This window comes from Chinchilla lanigera, unplaced genomic scaffold (assembly GCF_000276665.1).
Source record: "Chinchilla lanigera isolate Chin_1 unplaced genomic scaffold, ChiLan1.0 scaffold00059, whole genome shotgun sequence".
Lineage (NCBI taxonomy): Eukaryota > Metazoa > Chordata > Mammalia > Rodentia > Chinchillidae > Chinchilla > Chinchilla lanigera.
The window spans coordinates 11821684-11843368 of NW_004955460.1; the positions used below are offsets into that span (position 1 = coordinate 11821684).

Below are 21685 nucleotides of genomic sequence, written 5' to 3' on the forward strand. Positions count from 1 at the left end.
TAGTATAATTTCAGGTCAGGAATTCTGATTCCACCTGACTTGTCTTTGTTGCCCAGGATTTTTTTTTTTTTAACTCTGGATCTCTTCTGGTTCCATATGAATTTAAGGAATGTTTTCTCTAGATCTGTGAGGTATGCTAATGGTAGTTTAATGTGAACTGCACTGAATGTGTACAACAGTTTTGGTAGTATGGCCATTTACACAATGTTGGTTCTTCCTAACCACAAGCAACAAATAGTTTTCCATTTACTGAAATCTTCTTCTATCTCTTTTTTCAGAGTACTGTAGTTTTCATCGAATAGATCTTTTACTTCTTTTGTTAGATTGATTCCTAAATCTTTCAATTTCTTGGATGCTATTGTGAAAGAAACAGTTTCCTTAATTTCTCTCTCAGTCTGTTTGTTGTTTGTGTATAGGAATGTTACTGATTTGGGGGTGTTGACTTTGTATCCAGTTACACTTCTGAATTTGTCAATTAATTAAAGGAGTCCTCTTGTGGAGTTTTTGGGGTCTTCCTTATAAAGTATTACGTCATCTGCAAATAGTGATAATTTTACTTCTTCCTTTCCTATCCTTATTCATTTTATTTCTCTCTCTTGTCTCATTGCTTTGGCTAATGCTTCCAGAACTATGTCAAATAGGAGGGATGACAGTGGGCATCCTTGTCTTGTTCCTGATTTGAAAGTAAAACTTTTCAGTTTTTCTCCATTTAGTATGATGTTGGCTGTGGGCTTTTCATAGATGGTTTTCATCAGATGGAGGTAAAGACCATCTATTCGTATTTTCTTTAGGGTTTTTATCATGAATGCATGTTGGACTTTGTCAAAAGTTTTTTCTGCATCTATTGAGGTGATCATGTGGTTTTTGTCTTCAGCTCTACTGATGTGGTGTATAACATTAATTGATTTGTGAATATTGAACCATCCCTGCATTCCTGGAATGAATCTGACTTGGTCGTGGTGTATGATTTTCTTGATAATTTGCTGCATTCTATTTGCTAGTATTTTAATGAATATCTTTGCATCTATATTCATTAGGGAGATTGGTCTGTAGTTCTCTTTCTTGGTTAGATCTTTCTCTGATTTTAGTATTAGCATAATACTTGCCTCCAGAAATGAGTTAGGGAGAATTGCTTCCTTTTCAATTTCATTGACGTGTTTGAAGGGTGTTGGTATTAAATCTTCTCTGAATTTCTTGTAAAATTCTGCTGTGAATCTATCAAGGCCTGGGCTTTTCTTTGTCAGTAAGTTTTTAATCATGTTTTCAATCTCATTAATTGACATTGGGTTGTTCAGGATTTTTATATCTTCTTCATTCAACTTTGGTAATTTGTACATATCTAGGAATCTGTCCATTTCTTCTGAGTTTTCTATCCTATCAGACTAAAGATTTTCAAAGTAGGTATTAATGATCTTTTGAATTTCTGTAGGATCTGTAGTGATTTCATCTTTTTCATTCCTTATTACATGAATATGAGTTTTTTTCCTTTCTTTTTTTGATAAGGTTGGTTAGGACTTTATCAATTTTATTTATTCTTTCAAAGAACCAACTCTTTGATTCATTTATTTTTTGGAGGGTTTTCTTCATCTCAATTGCATTAATTTCTGCCCTGATCTTTATAATCTCCTCCCTTCTTTGGGCTTTGGGTTTGACTTGTTGTTTTTTCTAAAGTTTGAGGTGCAGTATGAGGCTATTTATTTGTTCTCTTTCTGTTTTCCTTATGTGTGAGTGCACTGCTATAAATTTCCCTCTGAGGACTGCCTTCATTGCATCCCAGAGATTCTAGTAAGTTGTATCTGCATTTTCATTTGTTTGTAGGAATTTTGTAATTTTTTCTTTAATTTCTTCTGTGACTGCTTGATTGTTCAGGAGGTTGTTATATAATTTCCAAGTGTTTATGCAGTTTTTGGAGTTGCTTTTGTTGTTAATTTCCAATTTCATTGCACTGTGGTCAGATAATATGCATGGGATAATTTCAGTTGTTTTGCATTTAGTGAGCTATGCTCTATGGGCTAGAATGTAGTCTATTTTAGAGAAAGTCCAGTGTATAGCTGAGAAAAATGTGCATTCTGATGCTGTGGGGTGGAACACTCTGTATACATCTACTAAGTCCATTTATTCACAGATTTGCTTCAGATTTGTTATTTCTTTGCTGATTTTTTGTCCAGTTGACCTATCTCTTTGTGTCAAAGGCATGTTGAGGTCCTCTGTTACAATAGTGTTATTAATTATATGGGTTTTCATGCCCATTAAGATTTGTCTTATATAATTTGGAGCTCTGATATTTGCTGCATACATGTTTATGATTGTTATCTCATCCTCTTGCAGTTTTCCCCGACAAGTATGTAGTGACCTTCTTTATCTCGTTTGAGTGTTGTTGGTTTGAAGTTTACATTGTCTGCAAACAGAATAGCTACACCTGCTTTTCTCTGGGTTCCTATTGCATGGAGGATTGTTTTCCATCCTTTGACTTTTAGTCTACTTCCTTTTGAGTAAAATGTGTTTCCTGTATATAGCATATCATTGGATTTTGTTTCTTAATCCACTCTGCCAGTCTGTTTCTTTTGACTGGTAAATTGAGGCCATTTACATTTATGGTTATAACTGATATGTGTTGATTTATCATTGTCATGTTATTTACTTGCGTTGGTTTCCTACTTTTTCTGCCTCTTTACTTGTTTGCTCTGCTTGAGGGTTCCTTTCTATTGTTGTTCATGAAATTGTGGTCATTTATTTCTCTGTCTAGAATATCTTTTAGTATTCTTTGTAAGGATGGTTTGGCACTCATGAAGGTCTTCAGTTGTTCTTTGCCATGGAAATATTTTATTTCTCCATTGAATTTGAAGGATAGTTTGACAGGATACATCAGTCTTGGTTGGAAGCTGTTTTATCTCAGGACCTGTAATACTTTGCTCCAAGCTCTTCTCAATTGGATGGTTTGTGTTGAGAAGTCTGCTGTGATTCTGATGAGCTTTCTTTATAAGTAATCTGTTTCTTTTCTCTAGCAGCTTTTAATATTCTGTTGTTTTACTGGAGATACTGGGAACTTGACTATTATATGTCTGGGTGTAGTTTTATTTTGGTTGTGGTTGGTTGGAGTTCTATAGACCTCATTTACCTGTATATCAGGTTCTGTTTCCATACTTGGGAAATTTCCTGCTATTGTTTCTGCAAATATTCTTTTTATGTCAGTTGTGTTTCCTCCTGCTGTTTCATTGACTCCTATTAGTCCTACCTTATTCCTCTTTGCCTCGTTTTGCAGCTGTTGAATTGATTTTTCCTGGATCCTTGTTGATTTTAAGACATCCTTTCTTTCGTGATCAGTAGCTGTCATGCTGTCTTCAAAATCTGAAATTCTATCTTTGGCTTCATTCAAGTAGTTTTTCCAGCTTTCAGTGGAAGCTGTGATTTCTTGGATGTCTCTCTGATTCTGTGTCATGTGTTCTAGTTCATTCCTATATTGTTCATCTAATGTTTCCATCCACTGCCTATGTTCATCTATGATTTGTATATTTCTTCTCTAGATGTGCTGAGCAATTCTTTGATTATTATTGTCATTTCATTTTTTGCCTGAGAGAGTATTTCTGATCTGATCTCTTCTATGGCCTGATGAATTTCTTTCTTTACTTCCATTTCAGCAATTTCAGGTGTGTATTTACCAAGTTCTCCTATGGTGATGTCTCCTGGACTTGTTCTGAGTGCGGTGGAGTTCTGAGATAGCATTTCAGTTTTTCGTCTTGTTATGTTTGATGCTGGAAGTAGAACGCTTAGTCTCTCTCTTTCTTGGCAGCTCAGCAAAGGCCACTAGTGTCCCTAGTTTTCCTGGTGGTCAGGCTTGCCACTCAGTGTCCACTGAGATGCACTGCTTAGTCTGGGGTTTTCTGGAAGATGGTGAAGTGTCCCAGGTCTCAAATGCGAACAGTGATGTCACCTGATGGCAAACCATCTGTACCAGTGTCCCCTTGCAGCTCAGGCCATACATACATTTGACCCAAAAGCGAGCTGCACTGGTGGTGCAATCACGGATCAGTGGCCCTGTGTCTCCCGAAAGTTCAGGGCATAGGCAGAACCCAGACACGAATTGTAGGGTCAACAGTTTGTGGCCCACCTGAGTCCATGTCTCCAAGCAGCTCAAGGTGTGCACAGGAGCCAGACATGGGTTGCACTGGCAGTGATCATGGACCACCTGTGTCTGTGACCTCTAGGAGGTCAGGGCACAAGTAAAGCCCAGACTTGAACAGCGGTGCTAGCAGTTCATGGACCACCTGCTCTAATACCTCAGGCAGTGCAGGGCACATGCAGGGAGGGCTCAAACGCAAACCCCTGTGTTAGCAATTTGTGGGCCTTCTGAGTCAGGATCTCCTGTCTGCACCAGGCGCATGGAGGGTGCAGACTCAGGGCTACAATCTTGGTACTTACAGAATATTCAATTGACAAGCATGACGTCTTGCATGGCATCACCTCAGATCAGTGACTGTTATGGTTTAGATCTAACATGTCTCCAGAAAACCCTTGTGTTTAGAGATCAAAATTTTAGAAATGATTGGATCATGATGCTTCTAACCTCACCAGTGAATTAACCCACTCACGTACTTATAATTTGATGGCATTAATGGGAAGTGATGAGATTTAAGAACTGGGGCTTAGTTGATGGGAGTATGTCACAAGAGCATGACCTGGGGAATATACCTTGGCTGGCCCTTAACTCCCTGACTCTTTCTCCCTTTCTCTCTGTTTCCTGGCTGTCATGAGGTGAGCAGCTTTCCATGCACCCCTTCCACCATGACATTTCTGCCTTGGAGTCAGATGACTGAAACCAGTGAGAAAAGGAGCAAAATAAACCTCTCCTCCTTTAAGTTATATATTTCAGGTATTTCACCATAGTGATAAAAAGCTAACACAGGAACTCATTTTTACTTATTGAAGGTGGTGAGAAAAGAGGCATTTGACCAGTGCATGCACTAAGAGCATCCACTGTATATTGCATTACCTAGAAGTAACTACACCAACAGGATAATGGAATTGAGAATAACATGACATAGTTTTGGACACTTTCTCCAAGATGTATGTGTTGAACTCTTGCCAGAACTAAGAGATGAAGGTCTGATCATCCTCTATCTAGGGACATATTGGTGTTTCCCACACTGAGGCTCTTATGGATGAGAGGCTTAAGTTTTCAGGAAGAAGCATTTTATAGGTGATAAAGGCAGGAGTCAGAGAGCCTGAATCAGTAATTTGTCCTGGTCACTTTGTTCTCTACATCCCAGTGGAGCTCCAAGAAAGGAGTCACTACTTTGATGTAAGTGAACCTGGATGGAATACCGTAAAACACTAGGGCTGTTTCCACATAGTGGGGACAACAGGGAATTCACTGAGGCTTTATTTAGTATTTCCAAGATAAGTTGCAATAACGTCCATCACCCAACAAAAGCAAGGTAACTAAAAGCAGAGATAAAGGGTTGGGTCACCCTACCAACAAGCTAATTAGGGCAGCTGAAGTGGTGGCCTAAAATAAAGCATAACCAGAAAGGGATGGAAAGCAAAAAGAAATAACAGTATCAAATATGGCCTTGAGATGTGCTCAAATGAGAAAAATTGTTGATTCTACTGACTCTCTTGAATAATGTTCTTGTAGAAACTATAGCTACTGCTTGTAGAGCAGTCTTTGATAGACTGGACTAAATGATAAATACAGGTGACACTGAGGCATTCATGGATGGACTCAATGCTATCCTTTTGGTTCTACCTTTGCCTGAGCTCCACTGTGGTCACCAGTTGTACAGAACCTTGAATGGCTTTATGTTGATGCTGATGATAGCAACTTTCCTCTACTCATGCCTCATATTTCTTGTTTGCTGTGCTGGGATTCTCTGGCACCAAAGCCAGGATGTCAGTTGATCACTAATACTTGAGCAAATTACAAATTTAGGCTAATGACCACAGGGCCAATGTTTATCCTTCAAATATTGGAATTAATAAACGTTTCTTGGTCACCCCTTAGCTTTGACATTTCTGAGATGCATTTCATGAGGCGCCAAGTGGAACTGAGTTCCAACTACTTACAGTGGTAATACCTTCCTGTACTGGTTTCTTCTCCTTCCCTGTTTCATTGCCCCTGTCTCTACACAGCTGCCTGGGTTGTTTTCCCAAATAAACTACCTAATGGAACCTTGGTTTCAAGTACTGTTTTCAGAGGATTCAGATTATTAGACATATATCTGTCTGATTGGCTGTCACAAGTGTTTTTTTCTCAGTTGTTTTAATTTGTAAGGATTATTTAAGCATGCAGACATTGCAAAATTTTGTAAGGTTATCTGTGGTCTCTTTTTTGGTGAAATTTTCAATGCTTTTATATTTTGTTCTGGTATATTTAAGATCATTCAAATATTCCTTTTGTTTTCTTACGTTTCCATTTTGAATTTAATTTTCTCAATGTTTCTGAAATTTGTTTTGTTGTTGTATCTGAAATAAATGTGGTGGATTAACTAGTGGTCAGCTTGGAACACCCACCTGAACTGAGTTAGTGTGGTGCTGGGTATGGAAGGCCCACCTGAGGATTGTTGCCAGTAGCATAAAAGGAAAAGTGGAGAGGAAGATGCTGTGCTGTTGATTCTTTTGAAGAAGCTTGTCATGCTGGTTTACCTGACATGAAGTAAGCTGTTCTCATCATCAGAGGAGCACAACCCTCACTGTTGCTAAGGATAGCTGCGGTTCTCTTTGGTGGAGCTCTGGCCCATACCTTGAGCATCATTTCCTGGCTCTAGGACAGATCCCTCAACCTGGTGACAGAGATCCTTCATCCCACTGACACAGACTTTCTAGTTTCCACCACTGACCTTTGGGCTTTCCCAGACTTGCATGAGACATTGTGGGCTCTAGGCCTCTAGCTGGACTCATGTAGGACATTACCATGTGCTCTAGTTCTTTAGGAGACTTATGTAGGACATCGCCATGGAATCCAGGCACTCAGCTGGATTCTTTGGATCTCTAGCATGTGGACAGATCTCTTGCACTCCTCTGCATTTGACTTTTTGGATGAATATTATAAAATAAATCTATAAATTATGTGTCCTGCATTAAATCTATTCCCTTGCAAACCCTGACTACAATAATAAGTATCTATTTTGAATACTATTTCCAAAGATTGATTTCATTAGTTTGAATGATCACTTGATTACATGCAATTTTATTATTAGTTAATTTTTATAGGATTCTAATATGTCTTCACATCTAGAGAAGAAAATTCCTCCTCATTAGAGACTTAATGTTTCAAAATCTTGTTGATATTCTTTTCTGCTTATATTTCTGAAAAAAATTTCTGAATGAGTTTTAGAAGAATTTCCTCAAATTGTTCACCAAGGTTCTGATTGACTTTTTATTAAAGTATCTTATTGATAGGTTTAATAAAAGACTCACTAATATTAGTATAACCTTCCACAAAAATTTTAAAGGAAATGACATTTATAAAATGCTTAGATTTCTTATCTGAGATCCTGTTTTATATCTCTTATGAAGCTTTGTGAGAAATTCCTTCACATAGGTTCTATTCATTTTCTATAAAAGGTATTCCCAGGTATTTCATATTTTTTATTGGTACTCTGAATTTTTGCTTTTTGATAAAACATAATAAAATAATTTTTTCCTTAACCATTCCTATTTTTACTGGAATAAATCAATAAATATCCATCAAATTTCTACTGCTACAGAATTAAGCTGCAGAGACAAGCCTCATAAGAAAATTACATAACTTTCACTGGTGTAGTGGTATCCAATTATTCCTACTGTTAGAACAAGATGTAGTATCTAGCTTTAAGAAATTCTTGGTGTATGCATATTCATTCATTCATTCATTCTCTCTCTCATAAACACTTTGAATATAAATATAATAGATCCCCACCCAAAGTAAAAAATAATTGATAATAAATGTTTTTGTTTATTTGTTTGAGACAAAGTCTCACTATGTAGTCCAGGTTGGCTTTGAACTCACTATGTACCCCAGGCTGGTCTTGAACTCACAGTGATTCTCTTGCTTGAGCCTCCCAATGCTGGGATCATTGGTGTGATCAACCACACCTAGGTTTAAAAAATATTTTCTGGAGGAAAAAAAACACATACAAACCTACCTAAGGCACTTAAGACCATCTCATAAACTTGGTTAACTGCACCATTATTAATTTGTCAATGTAGTCACCTTTTCTTAATGCAGGTCTTAATATCAATATGAAATATAACATTTGAAACTCACTGAAATCCACTGTGTAATTTGTAACACAAGCAGCAAGGGCGAATATTATTTTTAGTCAAAGCTGGAAAAGGCAAAGGTATATTATTTTTGATAGAGTTAACATTTCTGTAACCGGTACGAAAGAAGGAAAAATAGAAGCTCACTCTCAGGTAGGAAACAAGGTACCATTTTCATGAAATATCCATGTTTTCCAATTTGAGACTTAGAAAGGTCTCGTGAAGGTTAACACATCATAGCTGAACGTGCTTATTGGAAGGAAGTAGATGAAGGAGTAATTTGAAAAAATAGCATGAGACTTTTAGACAGGTTTTATACCTTGAAAAAATAATAACAAAGTATGATGGATTCTTGATACCCATCTCAGTGTTTGAAGCCTGCAGTGAACAGAATATAATTCATCTATCCCAAACCATTCTTGCTTCAGAATGACCCATTTCTTCTTATTGTGTTTCCAGTGAAACAGTAGTGAAGCAGCTCTGTTATTTTAATGGCCCATCTATGAGTTCCTTCCTCTGCCCTCAGTGTAACCAACAATGTTCTGTCTTCTTTTGGATTATCATGGCATATTTTATATGAACAGGTAAACTGACTATGGAAGGAGCAGTGCAAAACAAAACACTTCTTCATGTATTTTTGTGTTTAGATCAAAAGTGTTTTATAAGTTTAACAAGTTGCATATATAAAAATAGCAGAGTACCTTTAAACATTTAAAATACAACTGTTACACAACTGTTTTAAATATATCCAGTGGAATGCAAATAATATAATCTTTTGATACCTATCTTATCCATATGTAAGAAAAGAAACTCTTAACAGAACTTTGATCTTCTGCTTTTTCACTCTTGTGCCCCCCAAGGCATACTCCCACAAGAAGGTTTTTAAGGGACTTACACACCTTTTCTCTGTAAATTGGCAGAAAATACTAAATGGGCACAGGAAAAGATAACTGGCATGGTACCTAGCTAAAGGGCATGTTCTCTGGCAGCTTAATTTCAAAAAAACATATATAAGGAAATTGAAGATCTTGAAAAAAATTCCTTTTCCACCATCCATTCCATGTACCCAACTTCAAAGGCCACTGTGACAGATTATCTGTACCACTACTTCTTTTTACTAGGAAGAACAACCCGCTTCTTTTGAATCTACGCCATTCTCTCTTCCTTGGGCTCAGAGAGCATTATGTAATTTAATCTGTATGACAGCCATGTGATACAGGCTTTTTTATACTCATTTTAGAGATGAGAAAAGTGAGACAATGGTTAACTTCCCCACAGTCACAAAATAGTGAGCTGAGTAGCAAGTACTTAAGCCCAAGTCACCTACTTCAAAGTCCATTACTCACACTTGGTGCTTGTTTTTAGTTCACTCTTTTGTTTTTTTGCTTTTACATTTCTAACAAACCAAGTCCAATAACATCATGAAATAATACTGAAAAATGTTTTCCAGGATTCATTAGCATATTTATGTGACAGTAAACATGCTATTTCACATACACTGGAGTTTATAACACCACAGATGATGTGTGACCAGCCCCATCATTTTGATCTAAGGTAGGGCACACAGAACCTGATCAAGGCCGTAACACCAATGCTAATAGGTAGCAGAGCTGGGATTCCAACTGAGTACTGCTTGGTTCTAATGTGCTCGGAATTATTGCAAGAAATTGATCCCCAAAAGCAGATCATGGCAGGCCCACAAACTCATCTGTCTTAAAGGATGAACAAATGATGGAAATCATTTGTTGTAGGGTGATAGGAAGAACAGGGCCAGAGAGCAACCAAAAACAAGGGCTGATGGGGCAGCACTGCTTAGCCACTGCTCATGCAATGGGTGCCAACCAGGCTGGCTACGTCTCCACATGGTCTACAGAGTCCAGAAAATAGGGCTTTATGAGCAAATTCAGAATTGTCAAATGTAGGCAATTAGTGAAAAGGTACACATACAATTTTTACACACACATTCAGGGCCGGCTGAATGTGGGACTCTGACGTAGATGAGTGGGTGAGCTACTCCCAATATGGAGTTGGCTGAACTTCCACACAGCCAATTCCTCTTTAATTCACTTAAATACAAGGGTGGTATTGAGATTGTTGCTGACTTTGGAGACTCTTGGACTCTGTACCTCCAACCTAACAATATTTACAGAGAACAAAGGTTAAACACACACACTTCTAAAAAGCTCTAAAGCCCTTGTAAGGAGAAACTGAGACTTGAAAACAGTGCAAGAGCTGCTTCCTTTGTGGAGCCATAGCTCAGACTTCCCCTGATCTACAACTCTGCTCAGACCTCTGCCCTTCTGTGGTGCTCCCCTGCTGCTCATCAAGTTCACAGTATCCCCAAGGCTAGAACAACTCCTGACACAAGGCAGGCATTTAATATATATGGGGTTTTGCTGCTGAATAAGGGGATGTGCTTACACTTACTCTCCTGTCATTCCAACTTTTCCTATCTCAGTTGAAAATGTAGCCAGGACACTTTTGGTAACTACTCAGAGCTTTGGAAGCTACAGAAATAAAGATCTCTATTTAAATATTTATATCCATTAGATAGGAGCTATATTTGTGGGTGGAACTATTGTCACAGAAAAGCAAATTTATCATCCTAAAGTATTATGTGAATTTCTATGTAACTATACCATTCTTTGTCTACTGGCCTCACTGACAGGCTTACTTTTTCAAAAATAATGATACATACTTCTGGGTGAAAATGCAACCTACTATCAGAATGGAAAATTACACTCTAATTATACATTCAAATCTAGTGCTTTAATCCTTAATACATTAGAAATCCAACCCAGTATCTTCATCCCTGTGCTATTGCTATTATACCTAATAGGGCAAATATTCTAAACACATAAACCTGAAATGTAGTCTGATTTTCAAGCAATCAATTACTTATATTCGCTGCTGTAGGTGGTGAGCTCACTGTCATTGTGCATCCATTTGAATTCCAAAGGCCAGCTCCCTTCAGCAAGGCAGGTGAGGACAAGGCGATTCCCTTCCAGGTGAATCTGTGGCAGGCCTGGCTCCGTTTTAAAATAAGGTGCAACATCATCTGAGATATTAAAAAAAGAGAGAGAGGAACAAAACTAAATGACCTATGCATGAAAATAACAAGCAATGGATTCACAAATCAATTGTTTAAATAGATCTAATTTTAAAAAGTAGAAATTATGGCTATTTGGTCAATTAAGTAGCAAATACTCCCTGACCCACTGGAAACATGTAATAGCCCAAGTGATATTTCTAAAGCCCAAAAGCTCAAGGATACCACCATTTGAAAGCATCTGACATGTTCATACAAGTCTTTTTATTTATGATTAATATCACTTATCAAAGGGATATGCCAGGCAATATCTGCTCAAGCAAGCTGTTGGTTTTAACTGGGAAATCTATTTTCAAAGTTGCAATCAATGTTGTTCAAAGCAACAATCAAGACTACAAAACAGAAATTTCTTCATATAGCCTTAAATTTTTTTGTAAAGTGACAGGGATAAGCTACTTTAATATGTACAAAAATAACATGACTTACAACATAGCTTTCATTTCACACACACACAGTCTTTTTTATTGATGCTCAAAGGAATATAAAACAGAAAACCTACAGTATATTTATACAACACACAGTACAATACTATACAGCAATGAGAATAAACCAACTAGTCTACACACAATAACATGCATGAGTCTCACAAATACCAGCTAGAAGTTAAGTCATTACTTAAATCCAAATAGTCTGGCTTCAGAACCCCAAATTTCTACATATTATGATTCTCAATGTCACAGAATTCTCAATAGGGGAACTTTCTTCTCAAGAACTCATATCTACCTTCAAATTTTTTATAACTTATTTGTGGAGCTACTAATCTAGATTTTTAAATCACATTACTAAATCTTTAACAAATTAAACAATAAATAGTATAACAGTACTAAAATTGAGACTATGCTAAAAATGTAGTTCCACAGGAAACTGTTGCACCTATACTAATACCAAACACTGCATATAGAGTTTAAATATACAGTCAGCCATAACACATCCACAGTGTCCACCTCTGCAGAACAAACCAACCATGGATCATAAATCTTCAGAAAAAATGCCTGTGCTTGACTGACATGGTGGCACACACCTATAATCCCAGCACTGTGGGAGGCTAAGGCAGGAGGATTGCAAGCTAAAGCCCATCCGAGGCAATTTAGTGAGATCCTGTCTCAAAATAAAAGTAAAAAGGAACAGGGATATAGCTCAGTTCAAAGGCTCTGGGTTCAAGCCCCAGTACTGCCAAAAAAACCAAAAAAGTCTGTAATAAACATGTGCAGACATTTTTCCTTATAATTCCCTAAACAATACAGGATAACAACTATTTATACAGTATTTACATTGTATTCGGTACTATACCAAATCTAGATATGATTTAATATGACCAGGAGGATGTGAATAGTTTGAGAATTTATGGATTTGGATCTCTGCAGGGGGGTCCTGGACCAAACCCAGCAGATAGCAAGGGACAACTGCATAGAGTTTGTCTTTCGGTTTATCACTGTATTTTATTACAATTGGTATTATGTTTTTAAATTTTAGTAGCAATTATTAAGTTTTAGTAGCAATTGCTTACTAGGTTTCATTCATTTATTTATTCAACTAGAAAACGTTAAATTGTATTTGGGCAGTAAAAACTCATAGTAAAGCAACTGTATCGAGGCAATGAGATTGAATGCAGGGTCAGTAGGAGTCAAGACTCAGGCAACACTCACACCCAGTTATGGGAACAAACATGGTGAGTAACCTTGAGAAGCACAAAAGACTGAAATACAAGTCTTCCTGCAAGTGCACAGTGAGTGAATGAGGCAGGGTGGGCAGGGCTCAGGTTCTCCAGAGCAAGGACATACCATCCTGCACAAGTATTAACAATACGCACTTCACATTAAAAGTGTTCTAGTGTGAGTGACAGATGATATTATTGCCCTGTGAATACACCATAGTCAAAAGTAATGTCAATATTATGGTAGTGACTAGCTATTCCTACAGAAGAAAATTCTTTGTAGTTTAAGATCACTCTAGCTATAATGTGGAGAAGAAATTAAATGGGGACTGGAGTAGTTGGAGATCAGTTTGGAGGTCACTGCAGGGATGCAGAAAAAATGCTGACAGGTGGCACAGTGGTAGACTGGTAACACGGATTGCAGTAGAAGAGATGGTGAGGAAGCAGAAACTTTAAAACAATATTTCAGCGGTAAAAGAGATTCAGTGATGGATTGGCTACTGGGATAATGAGGAATGGAATGTCCAGAGGAACCTTAGGTCTCTAGTCTGCATGATTTTATGGTCAATAAAACACACATTGATTCTATGTGCTAGACCCTACAATCAGCACTGAGGATACAAAGAATAAGACACAGTTATGGTCCCTTAAAAGGTTATAGACTAAGTCTGACACAGGAACATAAACATTCAGGTGTTAGGTGCTATAATGAAATCTGGTATTCAAATGAGAAGGACCCACTAATCCGGATCCTACTATGAGAGTTCCATCTGCTTCTGTAGCATGTGACATATTCTAAGCTGCATTTCAAATGCATTCTTAGATTTTCATTGTCAATGGTGTATCCAATTTCCCTTTTCACCGTGTACTTCAGCTAAAATCATCTCCTCTTATGACCTAAGCAGTGTAATAAAGCTGAAATGCAATGAGTATAGCTTTGATACTTTGGGATTTACTGAGCTGCAGGTTTTATTAATGTCCTGCCATTTGGAGTCTCTTTAACAATAGAAAAAGAAATGCCACTTGATATGGTTCCAGAGTCCTATATGCGTAAGTCATAAAAATATATCTTTTTGAAAGGAAAAAGCTCCAAGATAGAACCCCAAGAGTTTGAATTTGCTTTTTCAATTGATAGCACAGTAAGTTAATATATTATATAATGGTTTTTAATTTAAATAATATAACAATTCCATTCTTCATATAATTCATAGTTAACTAAACATACTTCTGTGATGTACAAAATTATCATGCGAAGTGCGAAGTACTATAATCTGTAGGAAAAAACTTCACATAGAATAACTTCCTGCAGTTTGTAAGCAAATGTCACATGGTTTAAATGACTATAGAATCATGTTGAGCACCGATGCTGTTGTTTAGAATAGAAGAAAAGTGGACAAATCTTGTCAAAGTGCTAGAATTTCAAGTGCCTAAATTAAAATTATCACCTCAGATATTTTAACATAGATCAGTCACTGCAGAGAATAATAGTTATCGCTCTGAACTTGGCACTGTTTATCATTTAAAAACACCCCAAAGATTCAGAGATTTCTAAAGAGGGAATAAAGATAACAAAACATAAATACCTTGGAGAAAAAGAGAGAAAAAGAAAGATGGATTAGTATTCAAAGTGTGCACACAGCCCCTCAAAAGCATTTGATCTTTACACACTTTATATGGGACACAAAGAAGCCTGAAAAGATCTATAAGGGGAGAAAAGGGGATGAGTGAATTACCTCAAGATAGTTATCAAATTCTGACCTGGGGAAAAGCCAGTGGTCTACTTAATGCTCTAAGAGGTGTGTGTTTGTGTTTTAAATAACAAAAGATCTCCCTTTCCTCAAAGACAACATGCAGAAAGTATTAAATACTTCTGTATTCTCACAATGAAATTCTAAGACCCTAAAGTAAATTACCAAAGAAAACTGTGAAATTTCCATTTTCACATACTCTTAAGTAGAATATAAATCATTTATGAAAGAGAGAGTCTCATTTATCTGGATAATACAGATTTAAAGTCTATCCAAAAGAGAAGAACAGAATGTTCTTGCAAGCCATGATAATATTATTATGATGAAGTCACTTCCCTAAGTGGACTTTTAAGGTTCTCAGATATCATGTAAATGAATTTTTTTACCTGTCCAATGCAAAGATAATTTGCTTATCCAAAAAGGGTACCTGGGGGCTGGGGATTTAGCTCAGCGGCAAAGCGCCTGGCTGGCAAGCGCAAGGTCGTGAGTTCGGTTCCCGGTACCGGAGAAAAACCAAAAAAAAAAAAAAAAAAAAAAAAAAAAAAAAAAAAAAAAAAAGGGTACCTGATCCATGTGCAAGAGTTGAAGCATTTTCCATGTAGAGTAAAGGCAAGAGAACCTTAGGGTGAGCCTGTCCTGTGTCCAGCTTCGCTCACATGAGAAAGGGGAACTTCCTGTGGATTTTAATGCTCTGCTTCACAATAGAAAACTAAGACTACTGAAATCTTTTAACAGCACAAGGGATTGGAGCCAACTACTAGGTACCAAGAACATCAAACTTTAAGCTATTCTTGTGACTGCTGATGGCAGCTTCAACTAGAACAACTGCCATCTACTCAGTAACTTGCCTTTTTCTCCTCTATTTTAAAGCAATAATGAATAATGAAATTATAATGATCAACCTCCACTTAGCAGAGGAATCAACCATACCACAAACAAGGGGAGGTCTGAGCAGACAAATCCCACATGATCTGGTAAAGCGATGATGAAATTTATTAAGCCCTCATAATCAGCACTATCAATCAGGTGAAACTCCAGTGGGGAGGATCTGGAATCACAGCATGAATGGGCAATCAGCCGGAGCAGGACCTTTCATTACTGAACTCTACTTTTGCCACAGCTAAATTTCCCAGGGCGACTAATCTTTTGGTTTAAACCACTAATCTTCCTTTCAAAACTTCTTTTATATCAAATTCAAACATTTTCGTGCCCTAAGCTTACTAATTTACCACTTACAAAAAGTTTTATTTTTCAAATTCTGGTGAGAAACAAAAGTGCAGGCCACAACACATCATTTGTGAGCAACTATTCTGAAAAATATGGGTAGACGAACCCATTCTGGTAAATGTAATCATTCCAATTTCAGCTGCTGGCAGTTCATTATGTATACCTATTGAAGCCAGGAGTTTAATCTCACAGTATAATGTGCTTTCTTCATAATAGTAATATTAATCTTTTTAAAGAAAACAATTACACATTTCAAATGTATTTGAGGTAAAATTTAAATATACTGCTAGATATATTCTACTGTAGTTATATATGCGGATATCTAAAGTCTCAATATACTGCTGTAAGAGGACCTTCTTGTTCCAGAATGATGTTTTCTCTGTGCTTTAGGGATGAGGCGATTCAATCTGTAGTTTCTGCAACCACTATATAAACCCTCTGGTGGTTAAAAGTGAAGTGAGGGAATGGTATACAGTCATTCTCAAACTAGATAATTATCACTCCAACAAAGAGTCGGTTCCATCATCATAGCTAATTCGCAGGCTTTATTCCCTTAGTTTGTCAGAGACTGAGACTTTCACATATAGTATCACATTATGCAGATAAAACAACTTTACTTAACTTCTCTGTATGTCACTTTATATATTTCTAGTACCACCTGCTAGAAATGAGTATCAGAAACTCAGGGGTGAAAGGTATCTATAAATGAACAAATAGATCTGATTCTGAACAATCAAAAATCTAATGTATTATAGTTACAAAACACAAGAGTAAACTGTTTTGCAAACGTCACCTCTGTCTCTCAAGCATTTCTAATGGGGTATGATGGCAAATTTAACTTTTAATCAAGTGGCGCCTATACAAAGATATCCTCCCGCAGTGGTTTTCAGGGTCTGTGGCCAGTGTGAGAACACCTCTACTCTTGCCTTCCTGGTTCTACAGATCTTCACACAGAAGACAAGGCCTAAGGCTGAGGCCCATGCTGGCTCCTGCTCCAGTTACAAATGAAGGCACTTTGTCATTCCTCACACATTCACTAGGTCTCCTGGCTGCTGGGCACTGGGCAAAGAGCTGCCCTGCCTGATGAGCTCACAGTCTACAAAAAGAGCTGTAAACAAGCCAAAAGAAAGGAGAGGCAACAGAGATATGAAGTCAGGGCAGTGAGGACCTCCCCCTGGCAGAGATCCCCACATTTTAGCTAAGGCAGGCACTGGAGTGGTGTGTGTGCCCGGAGAGCTGAGGGCAACTGACAAACTCAGCTGCAGAGGGCTAAGGCTCCAAGGTTTTATAGAAACAGATAGGTGCAGGTGCGTCCCTTGGTGCTGCTTTAGCTACACAGTGGTTTTCAATAGCTCTTGAGGCCTTGTTAAAGAACTGTCCTCTGTACCACCATCCTTTGTGACAAATGAGATTTTCTTTTCCGACAAATGCTCTTATATCCTCACTAGGAAGTGGACTTCTCTCAGTACCAGCTGGATTTCTGTTTGTACTTGGCCTGGCTCTGACAGGGGAGTAGCCTTGCAGAGAGCTCCTATCTTCCTACCCCATGAAAGACCCAGATGATACCACTGAGGGCCAGGAAGGGCCTCATAAGGGCACCCATTACTGCTACCTTGGTCTGAGATAATCTGAGGACCTTGATGCCAGGACACCTGAGCACACTGTAAGACTAGTAATAAAAGGTAAGACTGTCCACTTCTTTCTGGTCTCTGTCTTTCTGTTCTCTGCAGGGCACCATAACAAGAAGGGGCAAAGCAGATGAAAGTTTGTATTACATATTCCCAGATCTCATGATAAGTCATTATTTTGTTCTCAGAAGTTTGACTAACAAGTGTGTGGTTTTTCTCGAGCAGCTTATCTATGGTATTCTCTTGGTATTTGAATCTATGCATGTAAAAACTAGAAAAGCTAGAGGGGGCCCTAAGATTTCCATTAAACAGTACTTGGAACAGTCTGGTGTGGCATTTAGTCAGTGGGGAAGTCAAACTGATTATCTCTGTTTTCTCTGTAATCAATGTGAATTAACAGCATAGTTAAGGGAACTCATGGGGTAAACCTGGTCTTCCAATATTTCCCTCTAAGAAAGGAAGGATTAATTCAGGGAGATTAATCTACAGTGGAAGCTGATAGTAGAAACATAAATGCTTGTATTTATGTACTGGTTTGTTCCAGCTCTGCACTCATCTATTTCAGCACATAAATTAGTAATAAGGAGAGACAGTGGAATAAAAGCAATTCCTTATTTCTCCAAACTCAAGTAAGCTTCTAGCTCTCTGATATTTTACTTCAAAGTAGAAGTATGCTCAATTATCATTTGCAGGGTTCATAAGAAACTATAACCAAAGAAATAAGAAGTTATCAGAAACATCATTCCTAAACATACAATAATATTTCTTTCAAAGATTCTTTCAAATAATCCTAAAAGTCTAATTCTATGTAATAAAAGGCCAAAAGTGCCATGAAAAGAAATTCAAATATATTATCTCTGCTTAGATGTCTGCTGGTTAGTTTATGCTACACATATACCCACATAAAATCTTTGGCTCAGGAGACACCAAACTGGTGAAGATTTCTTTAGGCCAAGGCAATTACAAGTGAAAGAAATTCCTAGGGACATCTCAGTTCAATCAGATAAAACCTATTGATTTCAGCAAAGTTACAAATCATTAGGATTTCTCAAGGAGAACTCCTATGGGAGGGCAGCTTACAGCAAGGGCTCTGGATGCCTGGGTTCCAATCCCAGCTCTATCACCCGCAGCTCTGTGATCCTGGGTGACCCACTTGCCCTCCTATATCTGGGTTTCCCACTCAACAAAATAATAAAACCAACTACCTCAGGAGCAGGAGTACTTAAACTGCATTCCTTTGGGCCCCTTTGCAACTTTTATTTAAAAAAAATAGGGAAGAACCTTAAATTCTTATTTAACTGAGTTACTTATTTCCACTATGTATTACATTAGAAATCTAAATTCTGAGCTTTCAAAAATATTGATTCATTCATTTAATGTAGCAATATTAAAGTCTCTATATGTTAACAGAAAAGATGTCTTCATGAAACATCTAAAACAACACAAAAAGTTCTGTTGAGTGGCACTGCTTCACATTTTTTCAGTGACTGCCTTAATAAAAGACAATTTGATTCTCACACATACCTCTGCATTTGGTTTTCACAATATGCTGCTTCAGTTGAAGGACATGGATAAAATACAGTCTCCCAGACGTAGTTGGAAACACGAGAAGTGTAATACCCTTTTCAAATAACTGATATTTGTGTTGACATTATACAAAAATTGTGTGTCAGTTTTGTAAAGGTGAGTTGTAATGTGGAATTTGAAACCTTACCAAAGAAACTTTGGTATCCTATTGCATTAAAATCCTCTGATCTATCTTCTACTTGACTTTTTACACACACATGATTTTGTTGGATCACTGAATCTTGCAGATCTTTCAAATGTTGACACATTTCATTATGCAATGTAAGAAACATCACATGTTAATATAGCTCAACTTACAGAAATCCTTAAATATTAGGGAAATGTCACTCTCAGAATGCCACATAAAAGATTTCTAAAATTCTAGCTTGATTTTTATCACTAGCCAAAAATATTGCCAGTTCCCACCCCCTTCACCTGAGAAACAGGCTTATTTCATTCACTTTCAAGAAAATGCTGCCAAAATCCTAAGTCTGAATTATGATACTTTCTCTGTCAGTCACTACTTCAAGTGAAAATGAAGTGCAAAGAAAAAAGCAGCCCATTGGGCTGCCAGCTTAGATAACTTCACAAGGACATTGCCTCAAAGCAACTATCATAGTTTTGCATGCAGCAGAAGGGTTTTTGTTTTTTTTAAACATAACTTGCAAGTGGATGCTGAATATTAAAAGGCATTTATTAGAGTCAAAATATAAGTAGTAATTTTTACAACTTTATCAAGGAAAGTCTTAAAGGGGCTGGATTTTTTTAAAATCAGGCTTCTGGTGGGGAAGAAACATATGAAGCAGTATAGTCTGGCACCACTGTCTTCATACGTACTTAAGTGCCTCAAGTTTCCCCATGACTGCTTTTGCATCATCAATAGAGAAAAAGCAGAAAGTCTTTATATTACTATAAAATGCTTCTCACCTTATGACCTCTCCTGGAAGTGGTCTCAGGGCTGCCAAAGGTCCCTGGACCACACCCTGAAAAACTTAGCTCTAGAGATATCAAAGGGATTGAATTAGTTACTGTGCACGAAATCCTCATGACCATGCCTGGTAGAGAACCACACTATATCTGCTACTTCTATTAAAACATCTTGCCACAGAATGAAATTGCATCTTCCTACAAAATGCTGAATCTTGAACTTCATCCAGAACACATTTACTTTTGGCTTTCTAAATAACACATATAAATCAGGCTACAGCCTTAAATATCAATAACTATTAAGACAAAGAAGTTGTTCACTTTAAAGAAAAACAGGTGTTCCTATTTTCAATTATTTCAGAAGTCTAGAGAAGTCTAAATATTGACTTATTTATTCTTTCATTCAACATATAGTTATTAACTACCAACTAGGAATTCTATGACTGGAATACCAATGTGAATTTAAAAAAAGAGTAAAAATCACATCTTCATGTAACTTACCTTCTAGCTGAAGGAGATAAATAGTAAACAAATAAAGAAATATATAGAACAGTCTGTCTGGCTAAAGCCTACATTTCTTTTATACAAATTACCTCATATGTTGTTGATAAATAGGGAACTGATATTTGTATAACATGGAGGTTGCACTGATTTATACATGATTTCCTCCCCCCAGATTATTAATGTTACTACATTACCATAAATAAGCTTTTTTCATTTATTAAAGAGTAAGCCTTAGAATTATAAGGAAACAATTAGCAGCTGCAGTAACAACGTAACTACTTTAAAAACAAAAAATAAAAAGGTCATTTCTTTGTTTGTGCAAGTAGTAGCTGGTTTAAGCACTTTAAGAGCCACAGCACTTTCCACTACATTACACTATTGAGAGAAACTGCAAGTGCTGATGAATAAGTACAGAAGGCTTCTCTCTTTGTATCAAAACAGAAAATCAATGGAGAGAGTTATTACAAGTATTTTTTATGTGTTCTGATTGCAAAATTCCATAGGTTTTGAATGGTCTGCCCCAACAGGATTTCTCCCATAAATTGTGTTATTTAGTGTACGATTTTACAGAACATGGAAGGTTTCAGGAATATATATGGAAGAATAAGAAAAATACCTACATATAAGAGAATGATGATATAGTAGAAAAAATATAGGACAAGAGCAAAAGAGGATTTTAGAGAGGGACAGAAATCTTAACTGAGGAAGGAGACCTCACTAAGAAGGCGACCTCTGAGTAAGACATAGGAGGGACTGGTGAAGGGAGCCACAAAACTGGGAAGTCAGTCAGCTGGAAAGCCAACTGCAAGGGGTCCAGGGGTAGACATGAGTCTGGTATGTTCTATGAACAGCAGAGACCAGTGTGGATGAGTGAAGGGGATGGCAGAAGAAGAGGCTGCAAAGGTAAGAGGGAAAGGCATTGGGAACTCTGGATTTTATAAATGACACTACAAGCCGAAGCAGAATTTTGAGCAAAAGGGCAATATGCCCTGACTTAAGTTATACATGATTTATACACGATTTCCTCCCCCCAGAATATTAATGTTATGACATTATCATAAATAAGCTTTTTTCATTTATT

General features: G+C 37.2%; 1 protein-coding gene across 1 annotated transcript in view; it reads right to left on the reverse strand.

Annotated features, from left to right (window-relative positions):
• Sdk1 (sidekick cell adhesion molecule 1) overlaps positions 1-21685 on the reverse strand; it is a gene marked incomplete at its 5' end in the record, with an annotated part of 870484 nt that overhangs the window by 543548 nt on the left and 305251 nt on the right. Inside the window, 1 exon segment of the mRNA XM_005397857.2 lies at positions 11140-11299. Coding sequence (XP_005397914.2) covers positions 11140-11299 — 160 coding nt within the window.